The sequence below is a fragment of the Drosophila miranda genome, chromosome XR (assembly GCF_003369915.1).
Source record: "Drosophila miranda strain MSH22 chromosome XR, D.miranda_PacBio2.1, whole genome shotgun sequence".
In the NCBI taxonomy this organism is placed as follows: domain Eukaryota; kingdom Metazoa; phylum Arthropoda; class Insecta; order Diptera; family Drosophilidae; genus Drosophila; species Drosophila miranda.
In genome coordinates, this window is record NC_046674.1 from 3,506,249 (window position 1) to 3,527,787 (window position 21,539).

At 44.1% G+C, this 21,539-nt stretch overlaps 1 protein-coding gene across 2 annotated transcripts; it reads left to right on the forward strand.

The window, feature by feature from the left end:
• Positions 1–3,106: 3,106 nt before the first annotated feature.
• Positions 3,107–20,713, forward strand: LOC108152165 (GTPase-activating protein). Of its 2 annotated transcripts, XM_017281284.2 has the most exons (6): positions 3,107–3,990; positions 14,108–16,044; positions 16,107–16,369; positions 16,801–16,806; positions 17,008–17,209; positions 18,145–20,713. In XM_017281284.2, exons 1-6 carry the CDS (start codon positions 3,849–3,851, stop codon positions 19,147–19,149), a joined length of 3,555 nt encoding a protein of 1,184 aa, XP_017136773.1. In that variant the 5' UTR covers positions 3,107–3,848; the 3' UTR covers positions 19,150–20,713. The 2 variants fall into 2 exon arrangements, with proteins under 2 accessions (XP_017136773.1, XP_017136774.1); XM_017281285.2 differs by lacking the exon at positions 16,801–16,806.
• Positions 20,714–21,539: the final 826 nt, after the last annotated feature.

The window sequence follows — 21,539 nt, forward strand, 5'->3', positions numbered from 1 at the left end:
GGGGACAGAAACAAGAGAGGCGGCGAGTGAAGTTACATATAGTGAAGTCCCCAGAAGATCAAGTTATTTCCATGGTGACTGTGAGATGTAGTCATCATACATATGCATGTATATAAAACCATCTTTTTCTTAGAAAGACTTGCTTCTCGATTTATTATTCCAGTGGCAGCTATATGATATGGTAGCTCGATTTCGATTAAATTTATTTGAGAAATATGTACATTGTACATACAATCCATTTGAAGCACTATAGGGAGTCTATGGTAGGTAGCTACGAAATATGTACATATATACAATTCCATGTGTTTCCACTTCCTTCCTTTTTTGTGTTACGAACATCTGCTCAAAATCATAATACCTTATCCAAAAGGTATAGAAAACCCGAAACCGAAACCGTAAATTCATTTAAATGAATGCGACCGCCTAAAAATACTATTTTTATCACAGATGCGTCTGTGTGCACTATGGCCAGGGGAGGGTGGAAGCCGAGCGGAACGGGGCAAGTGGACAGCTGGAGCCGAAAGCCAATTCCACTTGTCTGCGCGGCCTGGCCAGACGTCGCCGTCATCGCTTGCGCTGCTCATCCCCTCTTCCTTCCCACGCTGCAACGCGTTGGTTACGTTTCGTTGAGCGAAATGATGAGCATATTCAAATTGTCATTTGAATGCACGCACAGACACAGTGGTAGTAAGGAAGATAGACAGCATAGAGAAGAAAGGGGATGTGATGCACACAACATCAAGAAGGAGAGGTAGAAAGAGAACTATTACAAATGTTGACCCAAACCACTTCCACTTATTGGCGGCAGTTGTGATAAGATGTGCTCCCTTCCTCTCTCTTTCTCTCTCTCTCCCCCTCGCTATTGTGATGCGTGTGGTTTTCAAGAAGTAGAAGAAGCATACGCAGCAAACAAAACATTGAATACATGAATGAATGAATGCGAGTCAATTTTACATTTCACTGCCTTGTTGGTGCATTTTTAAAGTAGTTTTGCCGCTTCCTCTGTCTGCCAGCCAAAACGCCCACCTAACATGCGCTACAACAGAAACTTTAGGGCATATGTGGGAGAATAGTTAGCAGCATAGATAATGTATATAATTTATAGAAATAGTGAGTTATAATTTAATTTAATTTCATTAATATTCGTAAAAGGTTAATGCTTACCGTGTATATGTATTTAGCATCATTCCAATCCACGAAGAATCATTCAGATTGAACCGAAAGTAGCGCACATGCTGAACAACATATACCCGAAACTTTTTCCTGTCTGCACTTCTGCTTCCGCTGCCGGCGCCGGCACTTGGCGCAACATGTGTTTGTTTGCTGTCTGTCTGTCTGCATGTAGGTGCGTGCATATAAGTACACGAGTATGCGTGCGTCTGTGTTCATTCATAAATTTGAAAGTCGAAATATATGGTCAACGGTCATGAATAAGCAGGGGAAGAGCAGACGCATATGCCGTTTGCATTCAAATTCCGTTTCCATCTCGACGACGACCCTTGTAAGAAGCTCCGGCCAGCGTTTCAATGGAAAAAAGATTTAACAACAAGTAGCCGGACTATATGTAGTGTGTAACGAAAATGTATCCGCGCCTTTCCTAATTAATTATTTAAATCTTATATGAACAAATTAATAATATCAAATCAAAGTGCCAACTATCGATATAAGAATCCTGGATAAAGAGGTGAACTATTATCGGAACTAGAGTTTTATAACACCCAGCTTTAATACAAAAGTTCGGTACAAAAGTACCAAGCATTTTGGTTTAATTGCCAGTTATTGAGAAGGAGTTTGGAAAACAGAATAGGAATTTTCCTTTTTAAAGTTTTATTAAAGAGCATAGGGCAAATAATTTAGACGCGCTATTCTATCCAGTCGATGGTATCGATTGCTGCTTGTTAAGATTTGCTCTCTTCGAGGATTTTATGCTTGACCATTTTAGCTTAAACCTGATTTTAGACACAATCAAATAAAAAGGAGTCTCTCAGAATAGCATATCTTGTAGAAAATTGATCTATCGATTGGATAAAAATATGTCTTCAGGGCTGAGAGCTAGCTAGCAATATTAACCATATTATCAAAATCGAGGAATATGATTTCCAATCGTGGAAAAGGCACATTAACTCTTGTGGACCAATAGGATTTAAAATACTCTCCACATAAAAGATGAATCTCGACCTACATGAGTAATTATTAACATTAGTGTTGGTAATATTTTGTCTGGCAAATTTAGGAAATATTTTGAAAATGACACAGCATAGTTCGGTATATTTCCGACGATCAGTGCCATCTCTGACGCCATATCTAGATCACACACCTTGCAAAAACTCATAGTATTTTCTAGTATTTTCTTAGACGCGTTATGGACTCACCCTCTTATCCAATGCACCAATGTAGAAACCGTGTAGATATGTCACTTAGAGCCATGTCCCAGGCCGCATCGAATACTAATTGGTGATCCGCATCGAATTCGGGATCATTTGGTATCAAAATATCAACGCTTCCATGGGGCTTATATGAAAAAAAGAAGACAAAAATTTATGAAATTTCAGGTGTCGCTTTTGATAATTACATAAAAATGTAGTTAATATGTAACAAATGTGTAGTTAGAGTGTAGTTACCATGTAAGGAAATGAATTTAGTGGAAATTGTTAATTTACCTGTTTTGGTTAAACCTTGTTTTAGACACAAACCAAAAACAAGTAGTCGCTAAAATAAGTATATCTTGTAGAAAATTAAATTATTAATTGGGTAAAGTCATGTGTTGAGGTATAGAAGTTTTAGCTAGCCAGTAATATCAAATCGAATATCAAAATCGAGGAATATGATTTCCCATCAAGGGCAGAGAACGGTTAACCCATTGTAGTACGAGGGGGCATTTTAATATTCCTCCGAAGATATTGAAAATTTAATAATTTTAGCGCAGTTCAGGTGAAAGATATTGTGTTTTGTTAAGTTCAGAGAAAAGGTGGCATGGATCTACAAGAAGAAATTACAATTAGTAACATTTTCCGCCATTTATGTTAAGTCGTCGAACTGTTTAAATAGAGGGGGCTTGAGTGGGTTAAGTTGATAATGGTTAAATAAATGCACGCCAGGCTGTGTTGACAATTTTCCAAATTTTTTTGAACCGAGCGGGTGCGTTGTGGTGCTGCGCGTCGTTGCCGAAAATAAAAAATTAAAAAATAAATTTAGAGTATACAAAGCGCAGCTCTTAGCCTTTTTTTTCATCCGGCCGTTCGCTTGGGCGTTTTTGGCCGCTATAAAAAAGAACAAAAATATATGCCATGTTCCGTGCGTTTGTGCCAGTGTGTGTTTTCGCCATGAAACAACAAGACAGTGCCGACTCTTTTTTTTAACTATGAAAAGTCCCCCTCGAATATAAAAAGAAAAATATAAATATCATGAAAGAGCGGAAACCGCCCGCATAGGCTTCATCGAAATTTTAAATAAATATCACAGGTGTCGTGTCGCGGAAAGTAAAATACAAGAAACAATAAGCGAAACTTAGCGTGCTCGTTAAAGACTAAGTTGAGCTTTGCAAGGCAAACATTTTATTTTCGTGTGATTTTCTATATCTGGCAAAGTGCATTTTGTGTAGCGGCTGCCAGTTGCCACAAAACAACACAAGTCGACTCAAAAATTCGTCTTTGCGCGAGTGGTACAAGTGCAACACTGCGGCCTGTGGAAATAGTCAAGGCAATAGTTAATTAAACAATATTCTGCGTATTTCGGACGCGAAATTGGCGCGAGAAGCATAACTGCAAGCAATATTATTTGCACGCTGCGTGTTGCAAGTACACCTGGACACCCGGAAAAGAGCTGCCTGATATGAAAGCGAGCACAAAATGCTGCTGAAAAAGAAACGCTATATGTACGAAGAGCGGGACGGCGCTATTGACGCGCTCGTCGTCGAGCCAAGCAGCAACAACAACAAAATGGCCGATACACGCGAAGTGCGCATTGAAGAGCAATTAAAAGTGAAAATTGGTATGTAAATTAGTGCGAAATCAATGAAAAACCCATCGTAAGCATAAGGGAACGGACAGTGCGTTGGCGGGCAGTGAAGTTTGGCCACCAGCAATGATTTCTCCGTGTGCAAAGTGTGAAGGAATGTGGAGAGCGTCGCCCCGCAGTGTGTAGGCAGCGCTGAAGTAGAAAATATTAACAAAACACCAGCAAAAGTCTTGAAAATATCAAAAGAGTGCGAAATAGAGTGGCAATATTAACTGACTTTCAATTAAATGCGATAAAAACAAAGCTGAAGTGCAGCAAACATACATTTTTGTACAGAAAATGCATTTTGTGTGCGAGAGCAGCAACGTGCTATCCCGCTTGCTCTTTCTTGTCATTCGACGGTCGATGTATGTGTGTGTTTTTCTCTTGTTTTTTTCTGTGTAGTGTGGTGTTTTTTCGTGCAGCAAGCAACAAACCAGCATTAAAATTACATTTTTTGTTGCTGGTTGCTACTGCTTCTGCTGTTGGTGGTGCTGGCAACACGATTGCTTCTACTTGCCACCCGACAGCGGCTTGGCTGAATGTTACGGCATTCAGCTCGCCCCCGCCTGCCCACCGTTTGCATGCGCCCCTTTTTGTGAATGAATTTCATTCGGGTGTCTCTCTGTGTTTGTGTGTGTGTGTGCGTGTGTGCGTTGTGTATGTATGTTCTTGCGCGCAGCTACACCGACACGAGATCCAGCGCAACAGTGTGTGGGTTTTTTCATGAATGGAATTTTCGAATTCGGTGTACTTTTCTCTTGGGTCGCTCGCTCGCTGGCGACGACCGCCTACGAACACATTGGCGAAAATGTCGGGTTTTTATGAATGATTATCATTGAGAGTCAGAGCCAGACCAGCGCGACATTAATGGCTCTCTTTCTCGCGTGTATCGGTAAAAGGTCAAACTCATGAATGACAATCCCCGCACACACTCTTACTCATCATCATTTCTCTGACGCTCCTTCTCTATCACCACGCACGCTTATCTCGCGAGAGAGAGAAAAAGAGCTAGCGAGCGAGTGAGTGAGTGAGTGAGTGAGCAAAGCACCGTTTGGGGACTTTTGGTTGCGGTTGTTTTTTCGATGGTTTTACATTTCCTGTATTGCCTTTTTTTGTCGCTTTTTGTAAAAACAGAATTATGAAAAACCACAACGAAAAAAGGGTTGCTGCTGGTGGTGGTGCTGCCGTTGGTTGTTCTCCCCCCCCCCCCCCCACTTCATCTCCTCCATCCACTCTGATTTCAATTTCACACCTGCATGATACACAGGGTCGCCACATCCCTCCACTCGAATGATACACATTTATTTTTACCTCTTTTTCAGCATATTAATGCCATGGCATGCCATGCGGCGTTCTCTCTCTCTCTCTTCCTCTCTCGCACTCGCTTACTTTGAATTTCATTTTCCAGCTAAACAATTTCAATCTTCTCTCGATTCATAAGCAGCTTTTGCTACGCTTCGGCTTTTGCTTGTGCTTGTGTTTGTGCTTGTGCTTCTCCCCTTTACCCTGGCTCCGGCACATAAATTATATGCAAAGCTGCAACAACATTGTAGCTGCTTTTGATTTCCGTTTCCCATCGTCAGAGTTTCCTTTCTTTTGGTGTCCCCCCTCCCTTTCATTCTTTCGCGTGCTGCGGTTTGGTGTGTGTTTCTTCTTGGGCCATAAAACTCTTGCTTTTGCTTCTGTCTTTGGCTCCCCTTGAAAGAAAAAAAGAGTCTTCTCAGCTGCTTTTACTGCTGTTGTTGTTGCCACTTTTTGCACGCTTCAATGGTTTTCGCATGCGCATGTGTCTTCTTTTCTCTGCCTCCCTATCCCCCATCCCTTTGTCGGGGTTCCAGGCGGCTGTCCTCCAGGTCAGGTCCGTCTTTTGTCCGTTTCCTTTGTAGACCGCATGGGTGTCTTCTGTCTTGGCAACATCTTCCAGCAGCTTTGGAGGCAGCAGCGCTTCTTTTGTGGTTGGCTGGCTTGGCTTGTACTTTAACCCTTAATTTTTGTTGTGTGCACTACAAATATTGCAAAATTGTACGTTGTTCGATGGAAACTTCACTGAAACTGGAGACGGAATTGAGCGGAAATACGGTTTACATACATAGGTTTAAATTCTGGAAAAATCCTCGGAATGAGCAAAAATATCAAGTATCTGAAAGAAGTTACAATGTTTATACGATAGATTTCTTTGAATTTTCTTTGACGAAAGTTTCTAGACGAGGAATTTGATCTTCAGGTGGGATTGTTCATTTCATTCTCTCTCTCTTTCTCTCTGTCATTCATAATCGCTTGAAGAATGAAAGTTTCATTCATTTCCTATAATCATCTTTGATTATCGCATCATTATGGCACATTAGCTGTGTCACCTCACCTTTTTACGATCTCCAGCCGGCCGTCTTTCCTCTATAAATATACATACATATATGTACATGTCTTTTTTCTTCCTCCTAAAGAGGGGAGGGGGGTACCCCCCTTCTGTGTGCCGCATACTTCTCTGAAGTTTCATATTTCCACATCATTATACTTTGCATGCTTAATAATAATACTTCCCTCCCCATACACATTGTGCGCCCTCGGTTTCAATTACACAAACAACAAAGTTTCGCTTTTGTTGCTGTTGCTGCTGCTGCTACTGGAAGCTTTCCATTTTGTTGCTGCTGGCGATTGCGATTTCTATAGGAAAGAAACCTCCTCCTCCGGGGTGCTTAGGTGACCGAAATTGGCGTAATACTTTTCCACTTAATTAAAATGTTTGGCGCATAACCTGAATTGAATTGAATTTCGTTTTCTATGATGTGTAGCTGCTGCTGCATGAAAGAGAGAGGGTGACTCATGATCGATTACTCATGGACAACTGACCGCAGCGCTGCTCTCTCTCTCTCCATCTCCCTCTCTTTCTGAATAGATGCTGGAATATCAATGACATTTACATGACAAATGGCCAGAGAACTGGCTGACAACTTCTGTTCGGTTCGGCTCGGCTCGGTTCGAGACGAGACGAGACCACACACGCAATTGGGATTTCGTTGAACTTGAAACCAGTACAACACAACACACGAGTGGCAATGGCAGTGCCTGTGCCTGTGCCTGTGCCTGTGGCGGTGGCGGTGGCAGAGCAGAGCTCTAGTTAGTTGCCTCGGCTGTTGTTGTGGCTGTAACATATAGAGAAGTAGAAGTAGAGGTAGAAGTATGTTCTCTTGAAGTCTCGCACAATGACAACAACAATAAATAGTTTAGCTAACAAAGGTAATTAATTAAAATCCGGTTGTGTCTTGTTCTCGTTGTCTCGAACACAACGAAACAACCAGAAGACGAGAAAGAGACGCTAAATGGAAGGAGGTCGAAGCTGTAAGATACCCTTGAAGATTGCTTATATGGAAGGTACATGTATGACATAGTGATTAAACTATACATTACCAGTATCTAGATATTGAAATATACATGTATATCTTCTTTAAAGACCCCAAAAGTGCTCTATTCTGTTTTTCTGAACGATTTAGTATCCCCCGTCTTTCGGCTGAGTACCCTAGAATAGATTCGTTTCGAATCGGATCGGATCGGATCTCTGTCGTTCGTTCTGTTTGGTTTTGTTGCTGTTTCTGTTTTCTGTTCTCTGCTGTTGACAATTAGTGGTGGGTCTTCCTCTTAGTCCTCTGTGGGGTTCAAATCATTTTTCTAATACATATCTTTATACCAAATGGAATATTTTCACTTGAAATTTGTCCTAAGCGAGAGAGAATGTTAATTATACTTAAACGCTTGGCCAAGAGGCTAGCTATTTGTGGATTCTCTTGCCCCACTGTGCCACACCGCACAGAACTCTGTTTGCTGGTTTTGCCCATTGCTGCCTCTGCACTCAGCTGCCAAGCACTTCCAAAGAACGAACAATTTTATGTAATTAGCGCATTACTAAAATACTTTTTATTCAGGTCGCCTCCGAACAGAGCGCAACCATCACAGTGGAGAGGAGAGGAGAGGGAGAGGGTGAGCCTGCCTCTCCACAGATGGAAACGAACCGAACCGAACCGAACAGTGGCCCCGAGACGTCGAGCATTACAATCACAATGACAACGATGGCGTTGATGAGGCTGCTGCTGCATGCCCCATCCATTCGATGATTAACATTTGTCTCCCTCTCTGCCTCTCGCTTTGGGCTTTCCACACAATGAGGCAGCAGCAGGCATCAGGCAGCATGTTATACATTTTTCCTGGCTCCGTTTTTGCCCCCTCTTTGACGTTTTTTTGTTTCTTTCTTTCTTTTTTTATGACTTAACGCTTGACCTCTTCGCATTTACTTTGATGTTGTTGACTTCGGCTGGGGTCAGAGGCACATCTAAAACCCCATATGGGTAGCCCTGCCCCCATCCAAGGCCCTGCTGGACTCACGCTGTGGCTGTGGCTGTGGCTGTGTCTCTTTGGGGGCTTAGCTCTTGTGCGGCTCATGTAATTTGTAATTAAAAGTAATTCCCATTTTATTTCACTCATTTTTGAGGCTGTTATTAATTCTGAATCCATTCTGTGTTTGCGCTTCGCTGGCCAGCGCTGACACTGTACCTGAGCCTGTGCCCCTTGTTCCTACCTCAAGTGTCGTTTCTTTTTAAAGAGCGGAAATGTCACGGGGGCACTCAAAAGAATATGTTTTAATGTTGGAGACACGTTTTTAATGGGTCGGTCTCTCTCTTTCTCTCTCTCTCTCTCTCTGTGTGTTTCTGTTATAAAACGAGGAATCATTCATTTGTGGTTGGGTGTTTAGATGCGCCTCAAGATGTGGTTAAGCTGCGACCTTCCCTTCTCAACCATTCGATAATGTTTCTGTTTACCCAAGAGAAATACGATGCAAATTTTAGTCACAACCTCAAGCGTTTCTTATCTCGTATTTGGGTCGCTAATCCGATGATAGATGTAGATATATTTCTCATGTTAGCAGGAAACCGAAACCTCTCTCGGGACACGGAAATCTATGGCTCTCTTCTTCGTCCGTCAAAGTCTCTTCACAGTGACGCCATGCGCCTGTTCCATCGCCTGTGCGAATACCTCTACAAAAATTCTGTGGGCGTCTTTACAAAAGTTTATTTATTGTTATTTAATTTTTATTGTACAAAGTCAGGAAAGTTTTGCTGTTGTTTTATTTTTTGTGGCGTGACTGGTCTCTAATGAGCAGCGCTTGTCGTAGCTGTTGTAGCTATTGCCACATTTCATAGGCGGTTCGCCTCGATTTGGTCATATCAAAATGGAAGTCGTGTGTTGTATGGTTGTGTTTATCGAGGTGTTCGAGTGGTGTGTGCCTAGAATTGGGAAATCGAAGGTTAGTAGTGCCAAAAAATACAGGCGAAAGCCATCGATCCCTGTGCTACCTTCCCATAAGCGAACGGACATAAGAAACAGTGCCGTGCCCGTCCTCTCCAAAGAGCTATCACTGTCCATGAATATTGTATACAGATATGTATATACACAATTAAGTCTTAAAGAAAGCATAGTTTAGCCTGGCAACAGTTTTTCCAAACAGCAGAATGACACAGCGCACCCAGCACTCGGCACTCAGCCGAAGAGAGGAGGAGGAAAAGAAAAAGAGTTATTACTCATCCTGGACATTGATACGGACAATATATAGAGATACTCTATGTATAAATGTATACAATATACACTTGTATACAGCGAAAATTGTTAATACACAAAGTACGGATCGGGTCGGATCCGACCGGATCGATGACGTTGATGAAAAAGGCAATAAACATGCCTGCCCTCCCAGTCCCAGACCCCCAATCCGCAGAGTAGAAGCCAAGCAAAGTCGGCCACAAGTCCAGAGATGGACGAGAGGAGGAAGAGGAGGAGGATGAACATGAGAAACGTAATCAGACCGGAAATCGATCGGCACGTACTGATGGAGAAAAGGTAGCACAGCCACAGATAGATAGATGCAGATGCAGATGCAGATATATATTAAAGAGGAATGGGAAAACCGACCAAAGGAGAGAAGCCAAACGAGTTTCTGGATCTACAGCTCCTCCACAAATAAATAAAATGAAGCAAATTATTAACACAACAAAAATAGAAGGAAAGGCGTCTGTCTGGCTAGAAATGGGGGATTGTCTTAACCTGTTTTCCAGTTTCCAACTTGGCTAACTGCAACAAAATTTTGTAGACCCTTATTCCGAACAGAACGAGACGAAAGGAAGCTAAAACGGAAAAGGAAGTTCCACTTACGGGTATAATAAAAGTTATGGAAAGGAAACGCGGCACAAAGTAGGAGTGGACCTATCATTTCGTTCCAAGGGTTTTTCCCACCTCTTCGTCTCCTTCTCTCGGTCTCTCTCTCTCTCTCTATCTCGTGTGTGTGTGTGTGTGTGTGTGTTTTCTACCAAGTGCAAACAATCATTTTTAGCTACAGGAAGCTGACGTTTAAACAAACAGCTCACAGATACTTCTCGGTATAGCAATAGAGATACGAGAGACTGAGAGAGAAAGAGAGAGAGAGAGAGAGTGAGAGGGAGATCCCAGAAGCGAGAACTGGATCCGGCCCTGCCTGTCTCTGTGTAAATCTCTCATCCGCTGACGGAGCAGCAAAAACAAAAAAAATATACAAGAATTTATCTCTATTTCCGTTCCTTTGCATAAATGCCTGTTGCCTGTGCCTGTGCCTGTGCCTGGTTTTTATTTCATTTGTTTTTTAGAATTTATTACACACGCACACAGAGCACACCCTCCCTCGGTTTTCCTCTGCCGCGGACGGCCCAGAGTGCTTCCTTCTTTGCTCTCTTGGTTACCCTTCCGTGAGTGGAGTGCAGTGGAGTGGAGTGGACTGAAGTGGAGGGTATAATGTGTCGTATCAGCAAATTGCAGTGCATTCTTACAAGTATTTGGAAAAGGGTATTCCTCCAGTCGGTGCTAGCCTTTCCATTGCGTTTAGAGCAATCGCCTCATTAATTCGCGCGCCGCCTTTCATGCTGCACTGGAATCAATTTGCATATTGTGCAGAAAAGCAGAAAAGCAAAAGCAAGCGAGACGAGAGGAAGGAAGAACGAAAGGGAGTGGGAAGGGAAGGCAAGGCGAACCGAAAAAAAACGAAATCTACTTACAGGGTCTTTAAATTTAATTTTGTGTCTGCCGAGAAGGAAATCATGAAAATAATGAGAGTCCCCCCCCTACTAGAGTCGTGTGGTAATTTTCACTCCAAAACCTGACATTGAGGTCTCTCCCCCCACTCCCACTGGCAAATGTCAATGTTTTGGGGGGAAGGGAGGGGCAGAATCCAATTTGTTGGCGGCGCTCCCTTTGGAAGTTTTCGTGGTGGCATGTGGCATATGTGGCATGAAGGATAATGGTTCTATTTCGGTGATCTCTCTCTATGAAAATGCTGAAATTTGTTGCCCGCCGCGTTGTTTGTTCGTTGATATCTGTACATACATATGTATGCAGATATCATAGATCATGAATAGATCTGGTTAATTGCTGGATCTCCTCTCCCAACCCGACCATATATGCATTAGCTGGTAATGGATCTTCCTCGTCTTGTTATTGTTGCTGGAAGCAAAGTAAACATTCCGAAGATTTCATCATTTTGATGGCAAATGAAGAGATTCAAAAATTCTTGAACTTCCGCTTGGTGTTACGAGTACGAGTACGGGCACGATTACCGGGTAGCGTATCGCTTGCATAATACCAATCTCGATCTCTCTGTGTGTGTGTGTGTGTGTCTGGAATATGTAAGAAGATATCGCATGCTTTGTTTCACAATTCATTTGAAGGTCGTACAAGCTGGAGTGAGTTTTCCAAAGAATCTTCTTCATTCAATGAGCAGAAGTTTCGCCAGTCCTCTGGTGGGTTGGTTCACCGCGGGACGGCTCCCCCTTTTCCCCCTTGGGCCCATTCGCAATTCGTTCGCTTATCTCGAAACAGTGCTATCTCACCCGCCTCGACTGCTCCTTCATTCCGTGTTCTGTGCCGTGAGTAAGCGGAAACTGCTACGTATGAATGGGAAAATCTAGAGAAATTCCATGATTATATCATTAAATTTAGAAAACTTTGATGCTGCCTGATTTGCATGGCATTTGCCTAATCCGAAACCGAAACCAAAACCAAAACACACACCAAATGACAAAAACTAAAACTAAATATAGTATTCCATTGCGGCAGAGAGTGGCGGCGGTGGCCCCGGCCAACGACAAGACAAACCATAAAAAAAACCACATAAATAAATTATAAACGTCACAGAAACGTACGAAAAAATTCAACACTGGGATTCCCCAACCCCCACCCCCTCCTGCTGTGAAAGCATCACTGCCGCGCGGCGCTACTACACAAAGTCAACGCCGGCGCCGGCAATGACTGCGACGTTGATTTTATGAATGAAATATACTGTTGCTTTTTCATAGTCCACACCATGCCGCATAGTCAAAGAGGAAAAGAGACAGCCAAAAAGTTTGGAGAGTTGTTGGGAGAGGACGAAGAAGCGGCAGCAGAGGGAGCACAAATTGGGTGGTTGAGCAAGGAGAGTAGGCAGCGAGAAAGAGAGAGAAAGAGAAAGAGACTTGAGAAAAGACACTTTTGATTTTTGTCATTCGTCCATTCTCCGCCCCTGCCCCTGACGTGCCCTCACTGTGTGTGTATGTTTTTGCATATAAAATGTGATTTTAATTCCCCTCTTCTCCCTCCATCTGCTCTTTGCTTCCTCTTGTTGTGTTTGTACGCTTTTTCATTTCATTCATAAACGAATGAGAAGAAGAAGTACAAAACGACGACGACGACGACAAATGAATGTCTTTATTATTAAGCTAAAGTTGTTGCTGTCTGTCGCGCAGAGTGAGAGTGGTAGAGTGTGTGTGAGAGAGAAAGAGTGGCGGTGGCGGCTGCTGCTGTCTGCTATTGTAAAAAGTGCCGTTGTTTTGCTAAACACAAATACACACCAACAGCAAATACATATAACCCCATTGATAGGCCTGGCTGATAGCACCGAGGCGGCTGCTCACCTAGCTAGCCCCCCATCCCCCTTTCCCTTTCCATTCCACGGCCCACAGCACCACAGAACCACAGCACCACAGCTGTGTCAATAGCTTTTAGGAGCGGAAGGCAGGGTAATAGAGGCCATCCATCCCGCAATGTTTTCTCAATGAAAAAACGAAAAATAAAACGAAATCAGAAATCCGCGCATTGCCTGCCTTGTCTAGCACGCACGCGCTCACACACACACTTCACACAACCAGCCACACACAACAGTTAGACACTTGAAAGCAGACGTGTAAACGCAGTAGAGGTCAAACGAATGGGAGCTTATCTAGATCTCTTTTTCTTTAGATAATTCCCCTTATCTTAGCCATTATTTGATCTCTCTTAATTATTAATGAAAGTGTGTTGAGGTGCTCGCGTATTACCTTTAAAACAACTAGTATCTTGACCGCTGCTGTGCGTATTCGTGTGTACTTAATATATTTCCGCTTGACTGCCGCTAATTTCTTTCATTGAGCAACCGTTTGCTTGTCTTGTGGTTCGGTTTGGTTCGGTTCGGTTCGGCTGCTCTGGTCTGGTCTGGTGCCTTTTCTTGCCCCCCTCCGACACAGCTCGCTCGCTTCTCTCTTTACACCTTTTTGGCGAGTGCTTATCAAGGCTGTTATTATTAAAGTTTATAACTCTCCCTCTCTCTCTCTTTGCGAGCCTATGTATTCCACTGTCTGCTGTTCGCTCCATGTCTGCACTCTCTCTTTTTATCTGGTGGGTCTAGTGCCAAGCGCCAGGTTTCTGTGTCCTTGGTGTTGCTGTTGTTTCTGTGGGCAGGCAAGGCATCCAAAGCCAAAGCATACAAAGCTCCACACCCATATTGATTGAAAGCTTTCGATGCAGGCACACGCACACGCACACGCCCACGCGCAGGAAGTCACGTTAGCCGCTGCACTCCGTTTTAGGAAATGCATGAAATGAATAATACGTACAATTTACTGAGAAATGAGCAAAAGAGGGCACCAAGTATTTGCTATTCTTGCGCTGCTGCCTTGGGGAATGGGACGGGATGGGTTGGGATGGGGTGGGATGTCAAGGCCAATTGATAAGAAATAAAGTATAGTTGAAATCATTCAAAAGTTATCTTGTATTAATCTTTTAATTTGTGTGTCATTCTTCCATTTTGCAGGCGAGGCAAAGAATCTGAGCAGTCGCAATGCGGCAAACACAAGCTGCAGCACACAGGGCACACGGGATGTCTATTGCACAATTGCCCTTGATCAGGAGGAGATATGCCGCACACCCACCATCGAGCGAACACTGGCCCCCTTCTACGGGGAGGAGCATCAGTTTAAGATTCCGCGCCGCTTCCGTCACCTGTCCATCTACGTGTGGGATCGCGACATGAAGCAGGACAAGCCGATCGGCAAGATTGCGATAAAGCGCGAGGAGTTGCACATGTACAATCACAAGGACCATTGGTTCACGCTGCGGCCCGTCGACGCGGACTCGGAGGTCCAGGGCATGGCGAATATCGAGGTGGCCTTCGAGGAGCATCCCCAGCTGCTGCTGACAGAGAGCATATCTGAGGTGGCACAGAACACACACGCCTCCAACCACAACCACAACCACCAGAACCACCACACACACAGTCGCCAGCAGCAGCGCGCCCACCAGAACGACTACAAGGAGAACAACGAATTGAGCAACATCCAGAGAGCAGCAGCAGTCGGATCGGCAGGCGGAACTGGCGGACACTCGGCCGGCATGACACTCAAGAGTCGTGCAGCGGGCCTTTTCGGACACGTGCACCATCCCCAGCAACATCAGCAGCCACAGCAGCAGGCACAGCCCCAGCAGGTGTCCAGCACCAACTCCTCTACAGACCAGTTGGCCAACTGGAAGAATGCGCATGCGAGAAACGTCCGCGTGGCCATCCGTGTGCCCGCCTGCGTGGACTTGGCCAAGAAGCAGGGCACCTGCGACCCCTTCGTCATCTGCACCGCCCACTACAGCAACAAGCAGCAGATCACGCGGCGGACAAAGCAGCGCAAGAAAACCGTCGATCCAGAATTCGACGAGGTAATGTACTTTGATCTCTACATCGATGCAGAGGGCGGAGGCAACACGGCCACCACGGGCAGCAACAAATCCTCCGGCTCCCTGGAGTCATCGGCGAACAAGGCGTATGCCATTTATCCCTTGGGGGGAGCCGATCTCGTGGAGATTGTCGTCAGTCTGTGGCACGACGCACACGGGGCTATGGCCGACAAGGTCTTCCTCGGCGAAGTTCGACTCCCCATGCTCAACAAGCAGCAGCAGGCGGCGGTGCAAGCGGCAGCCTGGTACTACCTGCAGCCCCGCTCCCTGTCCAACAGCAGTCGTTCGTTGAACACAACCCCGCGTTCCTGTGCCACACCGCCTGGCACGAGGCTGAGTGTGGACTCCACCATTGGGTCGTTGCGTCTGAATCTGAACTACACCGCCGATCATGTATTCCCGCTAGCCACCTACGACGATTTGCTGAACCTGCTGCTCGAGTCGGTGGACCAGCGGCCGATCACCGTCTCCGCTGTGTCCATTCTGGGCGAGCTGGTATCCGGGAAGACGGAGGTGGCCCAGCCCCTGGTCCGCCTCTTCACGCACACCGAACGCATTGCGCCGATCATCAAGGCCCTAGCCGATCACGAAATATCGAATCTGACCGATCCCACCACTATCTTCCGTGGCAACACACTCGTCTCCAAGATGATGGACGAGGCCATGCGGCTGTCGGGGCTGCACTATCTGCATCAGACGCTGCGACCCGTCCTCTCCCAAATTGTGGCAGAGAAGAAGCCGTGCGAGATTGATCCCAGCAAGGTGAAGGATCGCTCGGCCGTCGACACTAATCTGCACAATCTGAAAGACTATGTGGAGCGGGTGTTCCAGGCGATCACCAAGAGTGCCGACCGCTGTCCGAAAGTGTTGTGCCAGATCTTTCACGACCTGCGCGAGTGTGCGGGCAAGCACTTTCCCAGTAATCGCGAGGTGCGCTACTCCGTGGTTTCCGGCTTCATATTCCTTCGGTTCTTTGCTCCGGCCATACTGGGACCCAAACTCTTTGATCTGACCACCGAGCGGCTGGTAAGTGGACGCCTCTAAAGCCCAAAAGAATCTCTTGTTGATCCTCGGACTGCTCTTTCCAGGATGCCCAAACGAATCGCACGCTGACGCTCATCTCCAAGACGATACAATCGCTGGGGAATCTCGTCAGTTCGCGATCATCGCAGCAGCCCTGCAAGGAGGAGTACACCGGGGAGCTGTACAAGAAGTTCTGCACGGAAAAGCATGTGGATGCCGTCAAGCACTTCCTGGAGGTGATCTCAACGCCCAGCCAGGCGGCCAACAGCAGCGGTATCCATCCGGCAGCTTCGGCAGCGCCACTCGAACCAGTATTACTAAAAGAGGGGTAGGTCTTCCATTGATGGTAAAATGATTAGTTAAATGTAATGTAATTGATGGAATGATGCCCCCACCCCCACCTAATATGCAATACCCTCTACCCGTTCTCTATATACCCTCCTCTATGTATACTTTGTTGGCATATATGTATCCCACCCACCCCAAAGAACATTTGGTTACGCTTCGTTTTATTCTAATACCAAAACTTTCTTTGTCTTTCTCTTCTTTTCCGCGCGCTGCTTTTACCACAAACAAAAACCAAAAACCAAAAAATATATATACTTACGTATAAAATAATAATAAATCAAATTTAAAAAAACAAAAAAAAAACCACAACCATCACGCCCACAACTACCACAAAAATTCCCATCACCATCACACACTACACACACTCACACACACACACATATTACACGTATTACATATACTAACGTCTAGCGAGGGGTAAGAGAAATTGTGCTTTTCATTTGTTAATTTATATTATTAGATTTTATTTTTCTATATTCTTGGATATTTTGTTGGTGCTTTTGGAAGAATTACATCGACAGAAAGCGCGAAGAATTAGCGACACTTACTAAGATTTGGTTCTCTCTTTTCTCTTTTGTGTGTGTTTTTTTTTTTTGTTTTTCTTGCTATGGCCGACAGCATGATGACCAAATATCCAACCAGCAGCAAACGCTGGTCGGTGGGACGGCAGTCCACGCAGCGCTACTTTCGCCTGACCACGCACACGCTCAGCTATGCGAAGTCGAAGGGCAAACAACCCATCTGTGATATACCGCTCCAGGAGATCGGCAGCGTTGAGCAACTGAAAGACAAAAGCTTCAAAATGCAAAACTGCTTTAAGGTGAGTGCCAATCATTCCCTCCATATCCCATACCTCCGAAGCAAGGAAGCTAGGCCCGTCCGGTCCCCGCGTGGCCTCCCTCACATTTCATTTAATATGCTTTGGACAGACGATAGAGACAGACCTTCAATATTTGCATGCTGCAGCAGTAATGCATACATATTCTCCTTTACCGGAAACTGGCGATCGGGCGGCCACGCCATACTTTATAAATAGGCAACGGCGCAGCAGCAGAGCTGCCCACAGTCACACACACACCTCCGCGCTCTTCCGTTGCAGCAGATAGAGTTTGAGAGAGAGCGTGAGTGCATGTGTTCGAGTGAGAGAATTAGATGTGCTGTGGGATGTTTGGGCGGCTGCAGTTGCTCTTGTCATTTCCATTGCACATTTGTCATCGATGAACAAAAAACATTCGATAGCAGCAGCAAATTCAGGCAGAAAAAAAATGTAAATAGAAAACCTCAGAGCAAAAAAAAAAAGAAGATTTAAGATTGAAGATTGAAGAGAAACTTTCACTAATCACTCAAATAGTCCGCTGGCAGAGATTTCAGACAGGCAAGAAAATGACAAGTTGCGGCAATTAAAAATAATTAGCATTATTATGCAGATGAGTCGGCAGTTGGCTCTCGTATCTCCCTTTGTTATTGTTATTGTTAGTTACTCTTATTTTTTTTGCGCGATAGTAAAACAAAAAGGGAAATTTCAAAACTTAGAAATCCGCGCAAGACGAAGCAACAGCAGAGAACCCATCCGATCCGTGGGTGAGGTACAAGTACCTACACTCGTACTTTTGTCTCTGCCGTGAGAATTGTGTGTGTGAGTCTCAGCGGGAGATTTCCGACGAATGCGATTGTCTGTCTTGCAACAGAATTTATGTTAATTGTTAATTACAGCGTGCCTAAAGTTTTACTTTCCTCTACTTTAATCCCACACAGATCGTGCACAAAGATCGCTCGCTTATCGTACAAACAACAAACTGCGTGGAGGAGCGCGAGTGGTTTGACCTGCTGCACAAGATCTGTCTGATGAACTCCATCCGCATGCAGTATTTCCATCCGTCGGCCTTCGTCAGCGGCTTCTACAGCTGCTGCGGACGCTCGGACGAGAACACGCCCGGCTGCAAGAACGTATCCGATAAGGAGATGGACTACTTTCAGATGGATCTGGTCACCGCATTGGATCCGCCCCTAGACCTGCAGCGTATTCACACGCTCATCATGTCCAACATGAGCATGCTGGACTCGCTGCTGGATCCGTTGACCTACCACCAGCACCTGCCGCAACAGCAGCTCCCGCAGCACAATCCTCTGGTGCCGCTGGCCACCACCCTGCAGCAGCAGTCGCCACAGGCCTTTGCCGAATTCAAACGCACCATCGAAAAGCTGCGCGAGAAGGCTTACGCCATCGACAGGGACCACCGCGACTACAAACAGGGTATCACGCGGCAGCTAAAGTATGGAAGCAGGCAGGCACCTATCGGCGACGACAACTACTGGCACATGATGCGAGCCGCCGGCCAGCTGAATCAGCAACACCACCAGCAGCAGCAGCAGCAACATCAGCAGCAGCAGTTCCAGCCCGTGCTCCCACAGATGCAGAATGTACGGGCCTATCCCTACCAGCCATCGACAACCAGCAGCAGCAACATGAACGCCTACTATCTGCACAACCTCCAGCACCAGCAGCAGCGACTGCAGTTCCACCACCAGCAGCAGCAACAGCAACAACAGCTCCAGCAGCAGCAGCAGCAACAGCCACAGTTCCAGCCTCTGCGCAGCCACCAGCTGCAGCGCCACAACAATAATAATAATAACAACAACTGCGGCAATGCGTCATCCTCAAGTCCCTCATCGACGGCATCGAGTGTGGTGGCCGCGCCCAGCACCTCGTCGGCCCAGGCGGCGAATGTGCTACATAAGCCGGCCCCAACGATCTATTAGCGTTCAAGACCGTGCGTATTCGCCCTGCCCCGAGCGATCATCCTGACCCGATGAGGAATACGCATTGTCGCAGACGCAGATGCTAGCGTGCTGCTGTACAAACAAAAAAAGAAACAGTTTTATGCGCTAATTTAAGAGATTTTTTTTTTTTTTTACGAGTGTAATATGTAAAAGTCTAGACTTAAGTTTTTTTAATTAACAGATTTTTATACACAAGATTTTTACGGAACCCCCCTCCAGCATACACCAGCAGAACGCCAACCCCAAACAGAAAGCGAAATCTAAATATATTTAAGCTTATTTATTTTTTGTATGTGCTAACATTATTTATACACAAACAAAAGTACGCAGAAATGTGGAAGGAGGATAGGATCCACAGTAAAGGAAGAGAACAACTGAAAACTGATAACTATTTAAGTTTAAGCTACTAAAAATCCGGAACCCGAAAATTGCTAAGAATTTTGAAACCCTTAGCCCTAAGCTGAATACGAAATACAAAATATATAGATGTAAATAGTTATGTACGGCATAGAGATGCACCCATACAAAACAAAACAAAAATAACACAAGTAGCGAAATGAAATGTTGTATATAGCCCAGTCCATACATATATCTCTCTATATGTACGATATAGGGATAATATTAACTACTGTAACTGCAGTTGTGTGTTAGGCGTAGCGAAAATTTCTAAAAAAAATAATATAATAATTACAAATAAGAGGATTGCGAAAAGCAAAATAATTCTAAAAATATGTGAACGCTATATACAAAAAGAAAAGAAAGAAGAAACACATACATCTACATGTATATTACTTTATATAACTGTCATACAGCTAATGTTATACACGATATATGTATGTATTCAAACAATTCTAGAATACAAACGAAAAGCATTGTTAAGAACAAATTTACTTCCATTTTACATACACAAAAGAAACACACACATACACACACACATACATATATATATATATTGATATATTTATTAAATGCATTTAATTTCATGTTAAATTTAAAGAAAAAAACGAAAAGAAAAAGTAAATTGGGTTAGCTTCGACTTACTTCCACCGATATGTTTCCAAAGCTCTTCCAATATATAAAATTACACACATTTTATAGTTTATGTTTAAATAATCATTTTATCGTACTTTTTTTTGCCATATTTAGTTGATTGCATTACAAAGTGTCTTCCTCTGCCGCCTCCGCCGCCGCGTTTATTCTATTGCCTTTTGTTGATGCATTCCAATGATTTGTGCATTTTCTAATTAATTATTTCTAATCTAATACTATCTGATTGATATGATGTACATACGAGATGAGAGACGAAACTATGAATACTATTATATTTCTGTTGCTATGAATTTGATTTGTTTGCAGTTTCCAGTTTCGATTCACTTGCTAATTTTTATTGCATTTTTAAGAGAGGAGCATTATTTTTATTATAATTTTACTATGTCTAGATCCTAAGTTGTTGGTACAAAGAATCGAGAATATACATACATATACACACACAGATCTAGAGATATGTTTTCTAGCGTACAAAATAAAGCGTATCGCCAATGGATTATTATTTCGTTTCATTTGAGTTCTTGTTTTTTTTTCAGTTTGTATTTCCTGCCACTTAGTACCTCAATTCTTGTGCTTTAGGTACTATATCTGTCGGATACTGTTGTGATATCTTATGGTATGTTTGATCGTGCGTGGGTGTGTGTGTGTGTTGGTTAATTGATTGATTGATGCGTATTTGCAATATGTTTATTGTGCGTTAAAGCTGTTGAATATTTTTATTCGTATTGTGACAATTAACAGAGAAGCAATATTTTCCAAAAAACAATTACTGAGTACACTTTGCAATTAGGTTTTTCGTTTCTCACGAATCCTTTTCGTATAAGCCTGAATTGAAGGACAAACGAGTGTTGTGGCCTGGTAAAACAGTGAGAATCAAAGGAAAATGCCCTATTTTTTTTACACAAACCTTTTGAAATCAACTTTTATGTGTGAATAAATATATAGTTGCATATTTTAAAATAGTTTTTCTACTTTAAATGGGATGTAACGGGCATATAAGTAAAACGCATACCCCTACTCAATAATTCAAATATCGCGCCACTGAAAAATGGAAGACTGACACGACAGCCCTGCTCGCCTGCGCAATGACTGTCACATCCGCGGTTTAAACAAGTTGTTCACTTAAGTGAACGACCTTTTATTAGTGTCATGAAGATTATTATGAAATTTTTGGAATCTTCATGGTACGTTCGGCCAAAGGACTGGTGCTTATCTTTCATGTGTTGCATATTGTGGACCGATTTTCCCAGCGGGGAAATTCCATGGTATGTAAGGCTGAAGGGGTGGGGTAGCCTTTACCTAGCTTGCGTTGCACTTTCTGG